This window comes from Neofelis nebulosa, chromosome 13, assembly GCF_028018385.1.
Source record: "Neofelis nebulosa isolate mNeoNeb1 chromosome 13, mNeoNeb1.pri, whole genome shotgun sequence".
In the NCBI taxonomy this organism is placed as follows: Eukaryota; Metazoa; Chordata; class Mammalia; order Carnivora; family Felidae; genus Neofelis; species Neofelis nebulosa.
The window spans coordinates 83472218-83493591 of NC_080794.1; the positions used below are offsets into that span (position 1 = coordinate 83472218).

Sequence of the window (21374 nt, forward strand, 5' to 3'; positions counted from 1 at the left end):
AAGAGGGAGACACAGAATCAGAAGCAGGCTCCAGGCTCTGAGCTGTCAGCACAGACCCTGATGCAGGGCTTGAACTCACAAGCTGTCAGATCATGATCTGAGCTGAAGTCAGATGCATAAAGGACTGAGCCACCCAGGCACCCCTTAGCTTCATCCTTAAATCAGCTGACATGGCAGGGAAGGGGAAAGGAGGTTCAAGGGGACGGCACTAAAGGGCAGAGACACCCAGTGTCACTAAGCAAGACTTTTTAAGTTCCAAGCGGCTACCTGCGTAGGCTGAATAAATGAACTTCTAAATTTCTGCTCAAAGTTCTGTATCTTCATTGCTGACACCATATATTTGAGTTTGGGTCCGTCTGCAACTCAGCAACCACTGCCATACTGCCTTTCGGTTGGGGACCTTGGGCTTGCTGCCCCACTGTCATAATATTCCTTCCTCATTCTTGCACTGGACCAATGGCAGAATGTCATGAAATTAAGAGTATGTTTAATTCGTGGCTCAGCTTCAAAAGAAAAAAGAAAATGTACATACACATGCCGTGTCAATTTATACCACATTTAACATTGGGTTACCGATTGTATTTTGCCCCTGTATGTGGATTCTAACCTCACTTGTTCACATTTTGAACATACCACTTTACGACTAAGAAGTAATCCCCTTTAAAATAAGGTGTAAGTTAGAATCCGAATTCACCTTCTCTACACTACATCTGCACACAGGGAGTTTGTCTTATACCTCTCCACAGCTTAGTATTTGAACACTAAAATACCTACTGTCCTCTGCATGATGAAAGCATTGGAACTGAGGTCTAGGGATGTTCTATCCGGCCTCCACTTCCTCACACTTGCTGTAACTCAGGGCACAGTAACTATTTATTTTGCCCTGCCACCTGTCACATTTAGGAGGGGCAGAGGAGCGCGGCTGTGGGACTGTCAGCTTCGCCTGCTATGCTGACCTCCAGCACTTGACCTTTCAAAGACCGCTGGAGAAAGACGCCCAAAGCTTCTTCCGGGATCTTCCAGGGCCCGGTACTTGGTCGTAGCAAGACCGAGGCGCAATTCCTAGTGGCTTGCAAGTTTCCAGCGGGGAGGACAAATCTAACTGAACACTGAGGCCACCTCTCTGACCCTTTGGGAAATGGCCGGAGGTTAGGAAACGCATCACCGCGGCCTGCCGAGCCCAGAGGACTCGCCTCACAAACGAGAGCCCTCGCAAACAGGCGGGCCGCGCACGGTGCCAGGATTGGAAGACCCGCCGGGTGCCCCCTCCCGGCCCCAGGCGGCGCGGCGAGGCAGGGCTGTGGGAGACTGCGCGTGCGCGCTCGGCGGCCGGTTCCGGAGACGACGTCCCCAGCCGCCTCCCGTCTGCCGCGACAGCATGAAGACCGCCGAGGACGCCAGAGGAGTGCATGGCGAGGGGCCGCGGAGGCTAGGCCTCTGCCTCCTCTGCGGCCTGCCCGCGGCAGGAAAATCGACCTTCGCGCGGGCCCTAAGCCCCCGGTTACGGCAGGAGCGGGGCTGGGCGGTCGGCGTGGTCGCCTATGATGACGTCATGCCGGACGCGTTCCTCGAGGAGGCGAGCGCGCGGCCGTTGGTGAGTACGGAGGGGGCGGGGCCTAGCCTGTGGTCGCAGAAGGAAATCGAGGAGCTCCACCTCAATGCTGGACTGCCCCTTGGGTGGGAGGTGCGGCCCTGACGGAGGGGGGAGACTGGAGTTCGAGAGAAGTGGAGTTGGTTTAACGTAGAATGTGTCGACTCCGTCTTAGAAGGATTCGTCGCAGAGATTTATGTGTACATTTGGGGCCTGTACGGATTGTGTATTGCATACAGTGAGTCTTAAGACGGCGTTAGGTTTTGTCGGCGCGCAGGATGGTACCCTCCCGCCCCCCAGCCCCACCCCCACCCCCATAGACAAGTATGCTTTGGAAAAGTCCTTTAGGAAGATCGTACTTAGGAGAGGGACAGAATCTCTTAAAAACTTCACAGCCAGTTTAACGTCCAGCCACCGGTGAATCCTTGTGGGTCTTCAAGTTTACACAGTTGGGAACTTTTTTTTTTTTTTAAGATAAAGGATACAAAATTATGAATAACAAAATTACTAGGTTCCCTCCCATGACAATAGAAAGCTGTACAGATGAAGGGGCTGGTGTCTGAAGCTCTCTCTTCACTCATTTCCGGGTAAATCTGCCTCTGCCAGCATTAGGAAAAGACGGCTGTTTCTCAGGTGACCACCAGATGAAGTAATGGGCTTGTGTTTAGGCACCTACTTACATATAGGTACTTATAGATTCTCTTGAAGCCTTCAAATCACACTCTGTGCAGCGAGATGCGTCCCCTTGGAGAAGCACAAGAAAAGTGCGACCTCTGGGGAAGAGTGGATTCATATCTCCCATCTCGTTCTCCCCCTAGACTAAATACTCTTGGACAGATTCTGAAAAATTGAGATAGATTTGTCGTTCAGTACCTGTGTGTAGGTGGAGGCATCTAAATAAAATACGAATATGTGATTCCACTCTCCAGTACGTTCGGTGGCTGGCAACTGTATGTACTGTGTCCCGTTCTTGTTCTAATTGTGAGATGACTACAGTATCAAGTCCCTGGCAGCACTAGATTTAGTTGGATGATAGTATTTTCGCCACTTGAGTGAAAGCTGAAAGTTGGCGAGATGTATGGTTGTATTTACTGGGCCGTTTCCTCACTTTTATCGTTACAGTTTTTCCACTCCTCCCTGTAGACAGAGACTGTGGGACTCAACTAGTCACCATGAGTAGGAAATCTCACCTTTTAGGAAGTGATCGTGTTTTCCTTCTCCGTAGGTTTAGCTGATGTATTTGTTGTATGTGCTGTAATGTCAGTGATGTGGTAAGGCATGGACAGGCAGGAGAGGGACCCCTATCTCCTGTTCCTATGTTTTCTCTCCAGACTGGACCTGCTCTCCACAGTCCTTGAGTGGCACAAGATTACCTATGTTCTCGAGTTACTTATTCTCTTCCCTTCAGTCTAGCTTTCCCCATCCCATTCCGACTCTGTTGTGAGCCTCAAGGCTTTTCACCCTGACCCAGGCGCCTTTCGGCAGATCTTTTCTGTCCACAACTTTTCTCATCTCAAGGGCAAACCAGCGTTGCTTTGTCTAAGCCAATTTTATTTTGTCAGGATATTGATTTTGGCTCATTTCTCTTGGATGGTAACAGCTTTTCATTCTTCCATTTATTTACTCATTCAGTCATTTTCTGTACTGGAGTACCTCTTACGTGCCTGACCGTCTGCTGGAGGCCAGTTAGCCCATGGACTATTGGTTGAGCAGAGAGTTAGAGATGTGCAAACAAATGCCTAAATAGTGTAAGCCCCGTTAGGGTGGAGACCCCGTCTGTGCAAAGCAGGAGGTCGTGTAGGCAAGGGAGGGTCTGAGCTGCCTCCTGCGTGGATGTGTCTGTGGAGACTTCAGAGGACTATCCTCAGTGAGTAGGAGTTTCTGGGCAGAGGAAACAGGATATTGGAAGACCTAGGAGGCAAGGTGAAACAAGTTGTGCTCAGAGAATTCCACACGGTTTGGCTCTGTGAGCTGAGATGTTCACGTGGGGTGGAAGGCGATAAGCGGGAGCACCCTATTGACCAAAGCCCAATATAAATTGTGATTTTTCCCTCTTTTGTAGCCATCCCAATGGAAGGTGCTTCGACAGGAACTGTTGAAGTACCTAGAATACTTCTTGTTGGCTGTCATTAACGGGTGTCAGATGTCTACCCCACCCAACAGGACTGAAGCCATGTGGGAGGATTTTATAACCTGCTTAAAGGACCAAGATCTGATATCTTCTGCTGCACCGGAGGCCCAGTCTTGCTATCTCTTAACAAAGACTGCTGTTTCTAGACCTTTGTTTTTGATTTTAGATGACAACTTTTATTATCAAAGTATGAGATATGAAGTCTACCAACTGGCTCGGAAATGTAATTAAAACATTTTTTTTTCTTACACACAGACACTTGTTTGCCTATCAAAATCACGACTGCTTTTAGTGAGAATTGAATTGGATCAGGAAGTTAGTACAGATTTACTTAATTTTCAAAGCTAGATGTTCAGTATTTTCCTGCCACAGCTGGGATAATTTGCCTGATTTGTTTACTTTGCATTTTGGAAAAAATACTGCACCACTGATTTCACGGTTTCACATTGCTTTCAGATTCATTAGGCTTTTGCCAGCTTTTTTTAGATTGTTCTCTGGAGACCTGTTTACAGAGGAACGGCCAGAGACCCCAGGCGCTGCCTGCTGAGACCATCCACCTGATGGGAAGAAAGCTGGAAAAGCCCAACCCCGAGAAAAATGCTTGGGAACACAACAGCCTCACAATTGAGAGTTCAGAATGTTCTTCCGAAGCCAGGTATCCTACGCAAAGCTGACCTTAGCTGGGTGCCTCCCTGAGGGAGCACTGTGCCTTGGCTTTACCCAGGTCCACTCGGTTAACCTTTACACAAGCATGGAGATTGCTCTCTCTCCTCTCTAGAGAAGAGGCAACTGAGTGAGAAAGTTAGTTTGCCCAGAGTCCCCGAGCTCGTGGTAGCTCAGATGTGAACCCAAGTTTGCCGGCACACATGTGCTCTTGTTAAGACTATGTTCTCCCAGGGGCGCCTGGGTGGCTCAGTCGGTTAAGCATCTGACGCCTGGTTTCAGGATCTCACAGCTTGGGAGTTCCAGCCCCAACATCGGGCTCTGTGCTGACAGTGCAGAGCCTGCTTGAGATTCTCTCTCTCTCTCTCTCTCTCTCTCTCTCTCTCTCTCTCAAGATACATAAATAAACTTAAAAAAAAAAAAAAAAAAAAAAAAGACTATGTTCTCCCAGAGATCAGAGCAGGGAATGCAGAGTTGGACACATCTTTGAAACTCTTGCCACAGTAGCACAGTCTAAATAGGTTGCCCAGTAATTTTCTCACCGAAAGAAAGAGAGTGGAAGTGGTCTGGAGTCCTAATTTTGCCTCAGACCCCCCTGCAGTTACGCCACCGCGTATATGTGATGCCTGTGGGCTGCGGTGCTAATGCTTCCGTCTGTGATATATGTCTTGAGAGTTCTACAGCCGCACATTTCCAATGGAATTTTCGCAGATGATGGAAATGTACTACATTTGTACTGTCCAGTGTAGTAGCTGCTGGCCACATGTGACTATTGAGCACTTGAAATATAGCCGGTGCATCTGGCGGCCTGAATTTTAAATTTTATTTTAATTACTGTAAACTTAAATAGCCTCATGTGGCTAGTGGCTATTTTCTCAGACAGCACAGTCCTGGAGCTATTTTGCCCTCATTTTCTTAGCTCCTGCCTAACTGTTGTCCACAGGGGACCAGCAGTTTTTAAATGGCTGATTTTTAAAATTCACTTTGTTTTCACTTATCCACTTGTCACTGTCTGAAATTAGACATTTTTGCTGATTTAATTATGTGTCTCCTAATAGAGATGATGTAACCACTGCTGGACTTAGAAAGCGTAGGGATCTTGCTGTACCCCCAACTTATAGCACATAGTTTCACATACATAGTAGTAAATGAATGAATGGATTCTACCTGAACCCTCCATGGCCCCTTGACCAGCGAGGAACTTTGCTAATCCCCGTCCAGTAAATAAGAAGCCAGAAAGAAGTCCCTTCTTTAGGAAATAGAGTTATAGTAGCCTAAAATTTGGCACTTAATAAGGGAAAAGAGAGGATCTCTTTTCAAAGCTTATTGAAATGAGTCTTAGAAAATTAATATTTTTTAAATAAGGGGATTCTTTTGCCTTATAATTTGTTTTCAGCTTCTCCATTTGGATTTTGTAAGTAGAAGGTAGCTTCCAAATCTTTTCATTTTTTACCCCTTTGGCTTAGGATCCTTTGGATTATAGCATGTTTATTCCTCTAGAATTCAATTCAGTATTCATAAACAGAGGTTCTTTTTAAAAAAGATGTTTGATAGAAGGATTCATTTTATCTCACCTTCTCTTCTAGCCTGAAGTTGACCGATTTATTGCTTACTGCTTTGGAAAATCCAGTAAAATATATTGAGGACAATGTGGAACAAAAGGTAAATCTTCCAGTATAGATTTGGTATAAATGGCAAGGTACAACTGTTTGAAGGAAGGTCTTTCTGAGCTGAATGTAAAAAAAAATATGAGTAAAATGTGAAAAATGCCTTTGTCACCGCCTTGGCATCTCAGCAGCACTCTACTTATGACAACTGGCTGCAGTGGCATCCTGGTGGCCGCGTGCAGCAGCTGGTCAAAGCCGACTGTCACATTTTCCGAAATGTTAGAGCCTGTTAACATATGTTGGTGTTGGTAGCTTGGGACGGACAAGGACAGGAGCACTTGCACCGCACATAGTGACAGACGCTGTAGACGGAGAGCCCATTATTGGACAGATTGTCAGCCCCCGTCATCTAGATGGGATCTCGGGAGGGACAGCTGGAACAGAAAAGCCACCGTAACTTTCCTTGTAGTCTCATCAGAAACACATCACAGTTTAGCCACCTCTTTTATAAAACTACCTAACTTCCAGTAACGATGTCTGTGTTGCATAGGAAGCAGACAGAATCATTTGTTCAACCAACCTTCTTCATCAAGCCGATCAGATGCTCCGAAGGATTGTCTCTCAGACGATGAAGGAAGCAAAAGGTATGTTGAGCAGTCGTGTGGGGTTTAGTTGATACAACTCTCCTGCTGTTCTTGTTCCCTTGGGTAGTTGGTTAGCTTTCCATCACAACGTTGACATCGTTTTTAGTTTCGCTATGCAACTGGATTATATAAAACTAAAAATTCTACTCCCAGAACAGGGTATTCATCCATCCAATACATTTTTATTGAGTGGCTACTCTGTACTAGGCTTTATTCTAGATACTGGGGTGTCAGCAGGGAGCAGAACATTACTTTGAGGAGACAGACAGATAAATACATGAATCTCTGCTGGTGCCCTGAAGAAAAATAAAGTAGGGTAAGGCAGTGGAGGGTGATGGAGAGCTTCTTTTAAAAACTGTTTTTTAGTGTTTTTTTGTTTTTATTTATTTTTGAGACAGAGAGAGACAGAGCATGAGCTGGGGAGGGGGAGAGACAGGGAGACACAGAATCCGAAGCAGGCTCCAGGCTCTGAGCTGTCAGCACAGAGCCCAATGCGGGGCTCGAACTCACAAACCGCGAGATCATGACCTGAGCTGAAGTCGGACGCTCAACTGACTGAGCCACCCAGGCGCCCGGGAGAGCTTCTTTTAAAGGGTAATCAGGAAGGCTTCTCAGAGGTGATATTTAAGCAGAGATATGAATAACGGAAAGAGTCAGCATGCAGATATCTGGAGATAGATCATTCCACGCAGTGGACACGGGTGCAGAAACCCCGAGGTGAAGTTATTTGGTAGGTCTTAGAGCAGAAAAGAGGCCACTGAATCGGGTGAAATAAGGAATGGGGAGAGGTGGTCAGGGGCCACATGTCCAGTCAGCAAGCTCAGTGGATTGTCAGTCTGAACTTAGATGGCATGTGTGGTCATTTTATAAAATAACTCCTTTAGGGGTGCCTGGGTGGCTCGGTTGGTTAAGCGTCCGACTCTTGATTTTGGCTCGGGTCATGATCTCATGATTCATGGGATCAAGACGCGTGTCAGGCTCTGTGATGACGGTGCAAAGCCTGCTTGGGATTCTCTTTCCCTCTCTCTCTGTCCTTCCCCTCTGTTGTTCTCTGTGTCTCAAAATAAATGAACATTAAAAAAAATTACTCCTTTCGCTTTTAAATATTGAACTCTACGCTATATTTAAAATCTGACTTAAAAACTAATAGCCTACCGTTTCTTTAGCTTTTACATGCTAAGTGCCTTATACATACTGTTTCCAGTCTTGACAGCCTCATGAGGTAGGTGTAATTTTACAAATGGGGAAATGAAGGTTCTGAGAGGATCAAGTAACTTACCCAAGGCTGAACAGCTACTAGATACGTGGCCAACCTGGGTTCAGAGTCAAGTCTGACTCTAGTTTATGTTTTCTCTTACGCTCCCTGCATCATTGGCATCTATTCTTAACACCTTTACAACAGTTTCTTGGAAAAAGAAACAATACACTAACCATATGGTGTGTTTCATACTTTCTTTTTTTTTTAACCACGATCCAGAAGCAGATTTTGTCTTGTACCCGAGACTGTAGCTCAGTACACAAACACACACGTGCATAGCAACAAGTTTCACAGAACCCTCACGTTTGGTGAGCTCTTCTATGATCTTTTTGATTCCATTTTAGATAAACACAGCTTGCAACCTGCATCTCACTTGTAGGTTATAATCCAGAGTTTGAAAAACACGGGCCTGGAACAGAAACAGCAGCATAATTAGAATAGAAACAAAAATAGTTGCAAATAGTTGCAGGAGCTGGGGCTCAATCATTTGCCTGCCTTGTCTTCTGTATAAAATGAAGAGAAGGGGAGGAGATAGGATTACGCTCAAATCACTCTTGACTTATTTCCCACCCATTAAAAAGAAACCTTTTTTTTTTTTTTGGTGAGGGAGGTGGTCGTAGCTTCTAGATCTATGCTTAAATGAAATTAGAAATTCATTTCTCCTACCACCAAGAAAATGAAAAGACAACCCACAGATCAGGAGAAAATCCTCGCAAATCATCTATCTCATAAGGGACTTGCATCCAAAACAGATAAAGGACTCTTACCACTCAATAATAAAGATAACCCGATTTTAAAAACGGGCAAAGGATCTGAATAGACATTTCCCCAGGGAGGATCCACAAGTGGCCCACAACCACAAGAAGACACACTTGACATCATTAGTCATCAGGGAAACGCAAACCAAAACCGTGAGCGGCTACTGCACCCACTCACTAGGCCAGCCAGAATCAGAAAGTCCAAGAGGCGGTGAGCACGTGGGGAAATCTGAACCCTCGTCCGCTGCTGGTGGGAATGGGAAGCAGTGCAGCTGCTTTGGCAAACAACCGAGCACTTCCTGCAGCGAGTAAGTGTAGTCACCACGGGACCCAGCAATTGCACTGCCAGGAAAGAGAAGTGAAAACATATGTTCATATAAAAATGTGAACACAAATGTTTGCGTCAGCATTATTCATCGGAGCCAGGATGAGCCTTGAAAATGTTAGACTAAGTGAAAGAAGCCATCACAGACGGCCACGTGTTGCTTGAGTTCAGTCGTGTGAGAGATCCAGAAGGGAGAAATCTAGAGGCACAGAACCCAACGTGGGACTCTATCTCCTGAACCTCGAGATCATGACCTGAGCTGAGACCAGGAGTCAGACACTTAACCGACTGAGCCACCCAGGTGCCCCCTGAGTTGGAGTCTAAATTAATAAAGGGTATATAGTATGCAAATTTATTTCAATAAAGCTGTTTAATAATAAAAATCTAGTTCCTCAGTCACATTACCCACGTGGCTAGTGGCTGCTGTATTGAAGAGGGCAGATCCAGGACATTTCCATCATTGTAGGAAGTTATATGTTGGACATCTGCTCTAGAGACTGTTTACAACAGTTTCAATCACACTGTCATTTCCTATTCCTGCTTTTTTTGCCTTACTACCTGTTAGCTCAAGAACATTCTAAACCAACCATCTTGTCAACAACAAAAAATCCCCTTCAGGCTTATCTTTTCTGCTCATGCATCTCATACCAAGTTATTTAAAAGATTTGTTGTCAGTCAGTGTGACCTTTTGTCTACATAGTACACCAACTCAACTGTGATTAACAAAATCTGATCAGTTTGTCAGAAGTATTCAAATTAATTTCCTATGTTGTTAGACAGCGTGGCCTGATTTAATTTATACAAATAATTTGAGAATGTCTTTTCATTTTAGAGGAACGAGTGCTTCCTTTCAACTTGAAGCTTCTAGCAGAAGAACTCAACAAGCTCAAAGCAGAGTTTTTGGAAGACCTAAGACAAGGAAACAAAAAGTACCTGTGCTTTCCAGAGACCATCAATGTATCAGACGCTATTGCTTTTTTTCATCATGAGAAAGATAATATTGTCCAGAAATATTTTTCAAAGCATTAAAACTTTTGAACTTACAATCAAATATCCAATTTTGGTTGAGTTTGCAAAATAAAACCATTTTGCATTACTGGATATTTTCTAGGCCAGTGGTGTGAATTGCCAGACTTGTTTAAAAAAAAAAAAAAAGTCCATTCTAAAGATCCATTTGTCATAACAGAAACTACTTCAGTTGGTGGCTTGTCAGATGTGACATGGACAGTTGAGTATCGGCAGCAGGCTTCCTCATTTATGTGCCAGAACCCTTAGGGTAAGGGCTGGTGTCTTCGAAGGAGGAAAACAGGAGTCTTTGTCAATAAGGCAGAGAAGGAAGACAAGATGTGGATACATGGAGCTGTTTCTGTTTTTAACTCATGTGACAGATCTTCTCATGGGTAAGGCATTCTACAAATTCAAACCAATGTAGCCATAACCCCCACCCCTTTTTTTAATTAACAGTTTACATACGGGAAAATTACTAAAAAACTAACCGGACCCTAGTTTTCAAAGAAGAAAAATCGAGATCGATAGAAGTGTTATTTTTTTATTCATGTATTACAAAAGCAAAGCTTAATTCACAATATGAACTACAGACTAGATATGGTTATTTCAGCATCAAACTGCTCTCTGGAATCCCTAAACAATGTAGTGTTTTGCAACCACACTCAGGTTTTATGTTTTGCATATAAAATATGTTCTTTACATCAAAGTACATATGAACAAAAACAAGTTGTAGAAATCATAATCCCTCTACTATTATATAATGAAAAAGTCCTTAGCAGGGAATTTCTTTAAAAATAATACATCCACTTGATAAATATCTTTGTAAAACTTAAAATGAAGTTTATCTCAACATTTTTAAAGGGATAGCCCCTTTGTCAAACAATTCTGCAGATAAATGGCAAACACTTATTTCTAAAATGAAATAGCAGTGGCAAATATTCAAAGTAAAAGTCTAGCCTTTACTTGAATTTCAAGAAGTTGTAGCTACATACTAGATTAGTAAAATCTGAAACGAAATTATTCCCTGTTAATCTCTTCACAGTTTCTTAAAAAAATATTAGTGGAGATAAATTATCTATGAACTTTAAAAATCTAAACTTATGTTCACTGAACAAAAATAAATTTAGTTTCAGAGCATTGCCTGTTCACAGCAAAGTACTATAAATAGTTCACGTTCAACTTTTCCTAGCAGCTCATTTCTATAAAATATTTGATTAAAAATAAAATGGGAGAAACATATTCAACACTTGATGGAAGACAGTATCATCTTTCCATGTATAAAATTTAACTCACAGAAAATTTAAATAAAATCCTAAATCTTTTTTAAAAATACAATACTAAAAACGTTTCTAAGGTAGATTTGATTCAAAAACTTTAGTGCATTTAGAATTAATTGTAGCGCTCAAGCACTGACGCCTTTGGAACACGGACTGTGCTCTTTTAAGTCTTAGGAAAATTAGATTTCTCATTCTAGTTTATAATTATGAAAAAAAAGATATTCTCTGTTTAAATTAAAATGTACCTTCAAAACATCTATCTTTAGTTGTCAGAAAAAAGTGTGTGTCACTATTGGGCCCAGAATATTGAGTTAATAAACTGGTTTTAATGAGAGAGTCCTTCCTCCTTCTTTAGTGAAATCTCTCATTTTCTATCTTAGAGTATTGCTTTCGTTTGAATTGCAAAAGCTTCCAAACGACGGCAACCTGTTTCTCCTGGCAATAAAAAAATACTGGAGCCAAGTCAGATTTGGAAATGGTTGCATGAAAGTGGATCTGAGCAGTGAGTGAGTGAAGCTACAAGAGAAATACAATCGTAGATGGCACAAGCCTCAGATCTGACAAGGAAGAGAGTTACTGACAGTTTGGACAGACTCCTTGCTGCTCTCTCAACAATGCTGCTGAGATTAGTTTCAATTGGACATTAAACCACAAGAACTCCTTTTACTGTCTTTCTAGCATTTGGAAGGGAGGGCAGAAGATCCATTAAGTTGGCACTTGGGAGTTCTGGGGACATACACTGTCCGTGTTTCCCTCTTAGTTACTATAGATGAGCTGAGGTCTTTTTTGCTTAATAAATGCTTAGTAGTTAGGATATTCTCCTTAAGAAGCCAATTAGTAACACTTTGTAAGATCTGAACCAAATTAAAAAATCAAACTTTTGCAAAGTACACAGAAACCAGCAGTTAGTAACAATATATTTTATTGACCAAGCCCTCTTCAGAGTAAGCTAGTTATTACACAATATAAAAACAATAGCCTCCTATTCAAAATTATTCTAGATTTAGCAAGTCTTATTTTTGTAAACAAATTAAATACCACATTTAACTGCATCTTCTATCTATTTTCCTACTTTTTGTACCCTTTCCTACTAAGGCGGCGATTCAGTCTCCGTATAGTTTTGTCACTGTACACGAAAAACTGGCAGGACCTGCAAATAAGCATTACAACTTGAATTCACAGCAAATCTTTTAAATGGCCAATTCTGAAGGAAAAACCAGAATTTGCTCTGCACACACGTTCTCATTTTTTTAAGTATTACTTCACCACCACATTTTCCCATGTGTTACTATACCACCTCTTCTCAGAAATTATGGACGATGAATGGACAGAGGGCAGGAAATGGACATTTCAGAGATTCTGTGTGTGTGTGTGTGTGTGTGTGTGTGTGTGTGCGTGCGTGCGCGCGTGTGTGTAAAGGACTGCATTTCCGAGGAGTGAGATGGATAAATTCCACTGTACCTCTTTGGTCATCAAAGGAATAGAAGGAATAACAGAGTCTCAGTATACTTATCAACCTTGCCTGACAATAATGACGTCAGAATGGAGAATTTAAATGAAAGGTTCAAATTAAAAGAAACAAAAAGGCATCTTTACAGATAATCCTCTTATATTTCTAGCACTCTCCTGTATTTTCCTGTGGCTTTTACAATAAACCAGCATAAAAAGATAGGTGTTTAAACTGGAAATGGAATAAACAGGCATTTTAAATATTAAGCCCATTTTCAATTTAAGTTTCATTTCTTTTCAGAACTTTTACCTCATGTTTTTATAGCTTTAATTTGAAAGGAATGCACTGTTACATTTCCCCTTATGGAAAACAAAATCTACACAAAGTAGTTCTGTGATTATCAGTTGAAACGAAAGCGCGGCTTCAACTTGAGCAATGTGAACTAAACAGCATGTCAGTTAAGAGTGTTGTTAAAGGCAATTCCTCTCCGAAAACACTGAAATAAGCTGTTAATAGACTTTGGAAGAGGTGGTAATTTTACCATGCTGATTCCTGGCAGAAATTACCTAGCTGCAATGTGTATGTTGAAATACCAAGAGTAGCAATAAGCTTTGAAGATTTTACGGACCATAAATATGGGAAATTGAAATGAATACCTGTTAGGATTATGACTGCACTCCAATTCTCAAATGTCTAAATGAAACGAGAAAATAGACCCCAATGTGTCTAACTGTTCTAATACTTAAGTGACCCTCACCAGATTTTTATGGGGAGAAGAAAAAAAAAAAAAAAGGAAAAAGTTTTGTTTCCACTGTCAAACTTACATTCTATAAATATGTAGATAGACTTTAAATTAGCAGACATCTTATTAGGAATGGCCCCACCCCCAGAAAAACAAAAACAACAATAAACAAAACTATAAAACACAAAGGTAAAACCAAGGAAAGCATAATGTGATTATTTTCAATCAGTGTTGATTATGTTGTCCCCTTGCAAAATGACAGGCAAAATCATACTTGTTTTTACATTTGCAGCCACATATGTTACACTGGAAAGGATTTTCGTACCCATGACATCCCATATGAATAGTGTAAAGGATGTTGTCGGCGAAGTACATATCACAGTGCTGGCAGTGGTGCAGGAGCTGAGGGTCCTGGACCGGCAGCGTGGGAGCCGGAGTGCTCGGCTGGCTGTTCCCTAGGCTGGGGGTACTGGTGTGGGCACTCGGTTCGCTGCTCGGACCTGCCACCGGACTGTAGTTCCTCTGACTGTGGGGCGGCCGAGGCTCAGGGCTCGTGGGGGAGGAGCTCTGAGGAATACTCGCGGACACGGCGGCAACGACCGCTTGGGCAGAGGGCTGCTGCATCATGAAAGGCTTCTCATCGGGGCAGGGGACTACGTCGGGGGAGGCGGGGTTTTGGTTCTCCGGCGGTAAACTGGACAACTGTCCTGCCAGAGTCGAGAGCTGATTTAAAGGGTTGTCAACCATGAGTTCTTGTGGGTCCCTTGGCAGGCCACCCGTTGGTGCGGTTTTTGCCATACTTTCATACGAGTCGGTCTGGATATTTGGGATTTCATGGGTAAAGTCGTTAAGGTAGTCTGGCTTCTGAACCACCATGGAAGGTGGACTTAAGTTGATTAGTGCTCTTCTGCTATAGCCCAGATTGCTTGTTTTCTTCTGTAAAACTCCCCACATTTTCTTGCTGCTTAAGGAAGACCTAGTACCTTTAATTGGTACCATTTTATGCTTGCGCCTTCGATGATGGGACAGGTTACTTCGATCACTGCAGCGGAAGGAACATAATTCACATTTGTATGGTTTTTCTCCTGTATGGGAACGCATGTGGGCTTCCAGATGGCGCTCGTAAGCAGATGCGAATGGACATAAGTGACACCTATGAGGTTTCTCACCTGTTTAAAAAGAAAAATGGGGGAGAAACTGCAAAGGTAGCTCATTTGTGGAGAGTTTCATGTTTTGTCCATTCATTAGATTTAGAAATTGTTCACGTTTCTTTGCAAAGAAACCTGTACACTTAAATAAAGCTTAAGAACTCTTCAGCCACAATTTGAGACATAGAGAGCCATTCTCTTAGTCAATATCATGTAAAAGTTGTTATGGCTTCAGCTGGCATTTTGGGAAAGAAGAGCAAAACTGACAGTACCCTGTGTAACAGTGACTTTACCGAAAGTATGCCTCAGTTATATGTTTATGTACACACCTGTACACGAGCACTTCTCCATACATATTCATACACATACACACACATACCCCTTCCTCAGAAAAAAAATACAAAAAGCCTTTCTAAAAAGTCCTTCTATTAAATAGAAAGCTCAAAATGGAAATGAGTTTCCTAGTCCAAGTATGAGTTATGCAAAGTGTCCCTTCAAAATGGCCAGTGCTTTACCTCTACCTTCCTCCTTCTCCTCTTCAGCTGCCAGAGGGGACAGTTTGAGTTAGTGCCCTTAGCTGGAAATGGTGTAAAATAAATATCTGGAATATGAGATTTGGAGTCATTAATTTAACAAATTAAGTACTGAATACTCACTATGTGTCAGCTGCTCTTTTAGGCTCTGTGGGCACCAAGAAGGCCCTGCCACAAACCCTGTCCTCAGAAGGGGTCTAGGTCAGCCCCACATAGCATGAGAAACCACAGGCACACAGCTGGGACACCTGACCAGGGCTTGCCCAGGGCAGGAACAGCTAGGAGGGTTTCTCAGGAAGTGGGGTGGCTACAGCAAGCCCTGCAGATTAGCAATGTAGTCTGTGACTGTATAAATGCCTTGTCCCTGGTCGGCAACTGAAACATACTAAGGATGAAGATAAAAACATTTTATCACTTCACATACCATCAGCATTAACCTGCCCAGCCTGAGAAGCAGATAAATGTTGAGAGATTACTTGGAACACAAAGAAAGATGGCTAAGGAAGGGGAAGCTCTAGAAGGGGCCTTACTTCCTCTCATTATGCTATTGTTTTGAAAAAATAGAGTAACTTCTCCATTTATCCATACCTTGTTATCAGCCATCAATGTTAAACTATTAGAACTATTTATAGGACGCATCAACCTGCCTTCCTTGGCCCCTCTCCCACCCCCAAACAAATGCCTTCTCCAGCTGTTTCTCCGTTACCTGTGTGGATTCTAATGTGTTCAATAAGCCGGGCTGTTCCTTTGCTGGCATAGTTGCAGTACCGACACTTGAGCTTCCCATCAAAGGTCCTTTCAAACCCGTCTACTAACATTCCTGAGTTTTCATCCAGAGAAACTTCAACAGATGGGTGATCGAGTCCATTTTGATCACCATCTGTTCCAGCTATAAACAAAGTAGAGCAAAAGAAATTATGCATCTCAGAATCAACTCAATTTAGCATTTTGGTTTTGAGTGGTAAAAAAATCATAAATTGATAGTTAATTTAGCACAAAAGCTAAACTCGTAAGCTACAGACTTTCACTTTCTGAACTGAGGTTAATTTCACACAAAAGCAGTATCCTGTTTTTGAGAACCTTTCATAGGGGGATCTCAAATTACTTACACATACATTTTATCAGTCCTCCACATGCTTCTGAAGAAGAGAGCTGGGTATTATCCTAATGTGACAGGTGAGGAGACAGAGGGGAGTAAGGAGTAATGGCAAAGTTACACACGTTTAAGATTCTAGCCACTTCTACAAATATTATAACTGGCAGTCACGGTAATCTCCCCAATCCTAACTCTATTTACTGTAGTCTAAAGCAATTAATGTTGAGTTTTGCACTGTTCCACCTGGTTTATGCACATGTTCTAGAGGCTGGGATGCATTTAGGATCTTAACATTCTAAATAAGCACATAAAGGAAGATAGTCTATCTGATACCTCTGAATGTTAGAACTGCAAGAATTTGAAAGCGAAAAGGTATTGTCTGGCCCTTTGTTTTTAATTTGATCCGACTACTTCTTTGTATCTATAAAGAAACCGAAGGGGCAAGTGCTCCTAATCAGGAAGACCAGCAAGCAGTGGGGACTACAAGCCTTTTCTCTTGGATCCCAGTCCAGGAACCTATACACTCAAGTGTCAGAAGGGACATTTTTGGTGCTGCAACTTCATGGGAATAGCAGTACTATTTGTGTGAACACATCAAGCCGCCTCCTCCACTGTTTCCTCCCTGCTTCACCAGGAGAAAAGTGATCTTGCTGGTCGGTGAAAACCCAATATCCAACAGTGCCACGGCATGGAAGGGACAAGGCTGTGTCCCCCTCTCCCATTTCTCTCTCGAGCCGGTGACTCCAAAGATTTAATGTGCATGTATATGAATCACATGAGCAGCTTTTAAAAATACAGACTGATTCAGTAGATCTGCACTGGGAACTGACATTTTACACTTCTGACAAGCTCCCAGATGATGCCTGGCCAGTGCTGTTGGCCCCTGGACTACAGGCCACAGACCATCTTCATCAGGGGTCAGCAAACCTCCCGTAAGGATCAGAGAGTAAATACTTTGTGGCTTTATGGGCCACATGTTCTCTATCACGACTACTCAACTCTGCTGTTATAGCACAAAAACAGCTATAGAAAACATGTAAACAAGCAAATATAGCTCTGTTTTGATCAAATGTTACTTACGGATGCTGATGTCTGAATTTCATATAATTTGCACATTATAGTATTGTTTTGGTTCCCCCCCACCACCATTTTAAAATCTAGAAATCTCTCTTAGTTTGCAAGTCATATAAAAACAGTTAGCAGTCCAGGTGGGGTCTGTGGTTTGTTGACCCCTGAGCTACGTTCAGAAATAAATTCCAGTGTGTTTGGTAAGCAAACAAGATAAAGTATGTCTGTAACAGGCCCAAATGGGTTGCTTTCTCTATTCCAGTTTGCTGTCTAAATGGGTAAACATGGTCAGCGCTTTCTTCATTTTAAGAGAGAAAAAACAGAAACCCCCATCATGTCTCTGGTCTAATCCAGATTTCCTAATGGCCAAATCCTTTGTGTAGTGAAGCTGATGTTCGACCCCCTTGGGTTCCTTGTGTCGACAGTTAGCTACTAGAACTTATAAGATGGGAAGGATATTTGGAACTCCTAACCTTCCAATGAGACCATAATGCCTCTCCAGACCATGTTAGGCCCTTGGGGAAGCCTCATTCTCCCTCAACAAAAATCGGACATGTAAAGAGGAAAACAAATTGTACTGTATCTTTCTAAGTAAAGATGGAATGATTCACATTAGTCAATAGTGGTCTTCATCATATGCATAGCTATATACAAACATTAACATATTTATGAAAAGTGAATTAATTAATAGTATTAAGATGAGTCTACCTCCCTGAAGAGCCTCTGCTTCTTTATCCCCACTAACTGATCCAGAAATCATATTCACATGATGAGTCTGTTGAGTCAGATATTCCTGGAAATCTTTCACGAAGTCCAAAGGCTCTGGTTTCTTTTCACCCATCTTTACTTTTTTCTTTTTCTTTCTTTCTTTCTTTTTTTATTTATTTTTATTTTTTTGAAGTTTACAGTTCGTTTATACCTAGGGGGAAAAAAAGTGAAATAATTTCACACTATTTAGTGAGATCCAATATGTATTAAAACAGTGACAAAGATTACTATGTTCAAGGAACTAAACAAAGCTACAAAGAACACAGTACCTGCCTTTCAATATCTTACTATTTTCTTGGTGAACTAGATAAGACATACAGAAAATGTTGAATATTTAATATATTTAATATTTAAATAAACTAGGATTCAAACTTAGTCTTAAAGGATGGAATGAAATTACAAAGACAGAAAATAAGAGAAAATAAGTCCAGATGAAAGAAACAGGCACATCAGCAGGATTATCAATGGAGACAGTAAAAAAAAAAAAACCAAGTGGCTCAATCAGGGCCAGAGAGAATTTTCTGGATGATGGACATATCACATATCTGCATTGCCCAATACAGTTGCTACCAGCCACACACAGCGACGAGTACTTAAAGTGTGGTGAATACAAATGACCTGAGTTTTTAATTTTATTTAATTAACTTAAACTGAAATAGCTACATATGGCTAGTGACTATCATTTTGGACAGTAAAGGCTCTCAAATCACAGGGTTCACATGGATGAATACTCTAGAAATAAAGATGATCTAGAACAAGGGGTGGTAAACCTTTTCCAAAAAAAGGCAAGACAGTATTTTAGGCTTTGTAGGTCATAAGGTTTCTGTCGCAACTACTTAACTGTCATTATAGCTGAAAGCGGCCATAAAAAACATGTGAATAAATTGAGTATGGCTGTGTTCCAAAATAAAGCTTTATAGAGGCAGGCCTTAAGCCAGGTTTGGCCTACATGCCATAATTTCCCTGACCCCTGCCCTAGAAATCCAAATCACCTCTGCCGCTACCCATCATGCTATGAGAATGGAGGGAAAAAATTAAGAAAGAAAACAAAAAATCTGATGCTCATGTAGAGGGAAAGTATCATATAAGATTTTGTAACCACAAACTAAACCGATCCTCACATAGGTATAATTATGGCCCAAATTCAGAAATCAAATATTGAAAAAGTTTCCTAGTAAAAACAAGATAACGAAGTCTAGCACCTAGGAGACAAAAGTCTTTTCTTCCAGGAAAAATATTTTTATGCAAATGTCTAAGGTCTTGTTAAATACATCTTCTGCTAAATTTTTTTCCTCATTAAATATTCCAACTATTTAATGAGTTATTTCTATCTCAAAACACTCATGTTTGAAAGCCAGATGATTCATTCAGTAGAATGAATCTAAAGATTAGTCACTTCTCAATATGTAAGTTTAACATTTTCTCAAAGCCCGGCATACACACAGAAGAGCACATAAATCCTAAGCGTAGAGCTCAATGAATTGTCATACGCTGAATGCATCCATGAAGTCAGCACCCACGTGGAGAAACAGAAGGCCACCCGCATCCCGGTAGCACCCCGGCACACCTTCCTGTGCTGGTCCCTGAGCCCCAGCAAGGACCCTGCGACCTCTGAAATTGCTATGGCACAGGGTTTGCATGTATCAGCTTTAGATGGTGCAAAATGGTTTTTCAAAGTGCTTAAACCAGTTTACACTCTCACCAGCAGTGAACAAGAGCTCTCTTGCTCTACATCCCTGCCAACACACAGGTATTTATTGCTTTTTTCATTGTAGCCATTCCAGTGCATATATGGTGGTATCACACTGGTTTTAATTTCTATCCCTTGATGATTAATGAAGTTGTGTACTTTTTATGTTAATTAGCCATGAAGACACCCTCTATTTTCATACCCAGTGAGATAGCTTTCAAGTCTTTTGCTTATTTTTCTAATAGGTAAGAGTTCTTTGTAATATTCTGGATATGAGCTCTTTATTGGATATGAGGATTTCAAGCGTCTTCTCTCACTGTTTGCCTTTTCACTTTCCTAAAGATAACCTCATGAACACAAGTTCTTAATACAGTCCAACTTCCCCATTTCTTTCCTTCACATTTAGAGTTGTGTCCTTACCAATATCTTACTTGAGGATGTTCTTCTGTAGTTTCTTCTAAAAACTTTACTAGTTTTTTTTTTTTTTTTACCTTTCATATTTCATCTGGAATTTGTGTATGTATAGTGTGAGGTAAAGAGTCAAAATATACTTTTTTCCCAAAGAGATATCCTAGCAACACGCATTTCATAGACTAGCCTTTCTCCACTAGATTCTATTATCACCTTTCTAAATCAGGTGATTATATATATGTGGCTCTATTTTTGGATTCTCTATTCTGTTTCACTGGTCTATTTTGGTCTATGCTCACACTAACACCACGAGGTCTTTTTCTTTTTTCTTTTTTTTTTTTTTTTTTAACAATTTAATGTTTTTTTTCTTTTGAAAGTTAGTGATGTGTGGGCAGAGTCTACACATACATATTTGCATTTGGCTGATGAAAAGAAAAGTTTCAAAAAGTGCACAAGAAATAAAGGGCGCCAAGCACAGATGGCAACCACATTAAGAACTAAACAAACAAACCTACTCCAGTGTGATTCAAACTGCAGTGGTGGACGGGACCGTCAAATCCATAGAATCTTAAGAGCTGGAAGAAAGTTTAGAAATCGAGGCCTCCCCCTCCTCCTTCATGATATAATCCCCCCTCTATGATCTTATGACCAGCTAGATCCTCTTCATTACATCCCTAGTCAGCAATTCTCTTCTCCCCGCTATAGCTAACATGTCTGCTGAACTCAGTCATCCCTTAAATGGCATGATAATTTTTTTGATTCCTTCTGAATTTTTTCTAGGTGTCACAAATTATGATATCCGCTCCTGGCATGAGATATCAGAGAATCTTCTAAGGATGGAAGGAGCAGGGGGCATGTAAACAACCTCCTTTGACTGCTATTTAGATGTTTCAAAGAGCTAAATATTTCAAAAGTTATTTCAACCAAATGGAGATTTACACAATACATGTATGTCTCCAGTTTTTTTTTTTTTTAACTAAATGGGATTTTTAGTAGGTATTCTGATAGTTTTACTATATTAGGTATTTATACACACACACACACAGACATTTTTAGTGATTCATCACTTACATATAACACCCAGCACTCATCCCAACAAGTGTCCTCCTTAATACCCCTTGCCCCTTTAGCCCATCCCCTCACCCAACACTCCTCCTCCAACACTGTTCTCTGTATTTAAAAGTTTCTTATGGTTTGTCTCTCTCT

The 21374-nt window shown here is 41.6% G+C and overlaps 2 protein-coding genes across 8 annotated transcripts in view; one reads left to right on the forward strand and one right to left on the reverse strand.

The window, feature by feature from the left end:
* On the forward strand, nt 1-17365 carry PSTK (phosphoseryl-tRNA kinase). 5 transcript variants are annotated; one of them, XM_058698023.1, is made up of 6 exons: nt 1-1594; nt 3654-3945; nt 4179-4377; nt 5972-6047; nt 6543-6636; nt 16661-17365. In XM_058698023.1, exons 1-6 carry the CDS (start codon nt 1379-1381, stop codon nt 16801-16803), a joined length of 1020 nt encoding a protein of 339 aa, XP_058554006.1. In that variant the 5' UTR covers nt 1-1378; the 3' UTR covers nt 16804-17365. The 5 variants fall into 5 exon arrangements, with proteins under 5 accessions (XP_058554006.1, XP_058554007.1, XP_058554004.1 ...); XM_058698024.1 differs by lacking the exon at nt 16661-17365 and adding an exon at nt 11643-12314 and having other exon boundaries at nt 7-1594; XM_058698021.1 differs by lacking the exon at nt 16661-17365 and adding an exon at nt 9810-10078 and having other exon boundaries at nt 8-1684.
* Nucleotides 10507-21374, reverse strand: part of IKZF5 (IKAROS family zinc finger 5) — a 24352-nt gene continuing 13484 nt past the window's right edge. For all 3 annotated transcript variants that reach the window (XM_058698020.1, XM_058698018.1, XM_058698019.1), the window contains 3 exons: nt 18008-18218; nt 15842-16024; nt 10507-14623 (listed from right to left, as the gene is read on the reverse strand). In XM_058698020.1, coding sequence (XP_058554003.1) covers nt 13680-14623; nt 15842-16024; nt 18008-18140 — 1260 coding nt within the window. In that variant the 5' untranslated portion in view covers nt 18141-18218 and the 3' untranslated portion in view covers nt 10507-13679. The remainder of the gene's footprint in view (nt 14624-15841; nt 16025-18007; nt 18219-21374) is intronic.

Excerpts from the sequence above, each read along its gene's own strand:
- PSTK (XM_058698021.1), top strand. The coding sequence starts at position 1,379 with ATGAAGACCGCCGAGGACGCCAGAGGAGTGCATGGCGAGGGGCCGCGG. Across the intron at positions 4,378-5,971 it reads GAATGTTCTTCCGAAGCCAG|CCTGAAGTTGACCGATTTAT; the intron begins GTATCCTACGCA and ends CTTCTCTTCTAG. Across the intron at positions 6,048-6,542 it reads AGGACAATGTGGAACAAAAG|GAAGCAGACAGAATCATTTG; the intron begins GTAAATCTTCCA and ends TGTGTTGCATAG.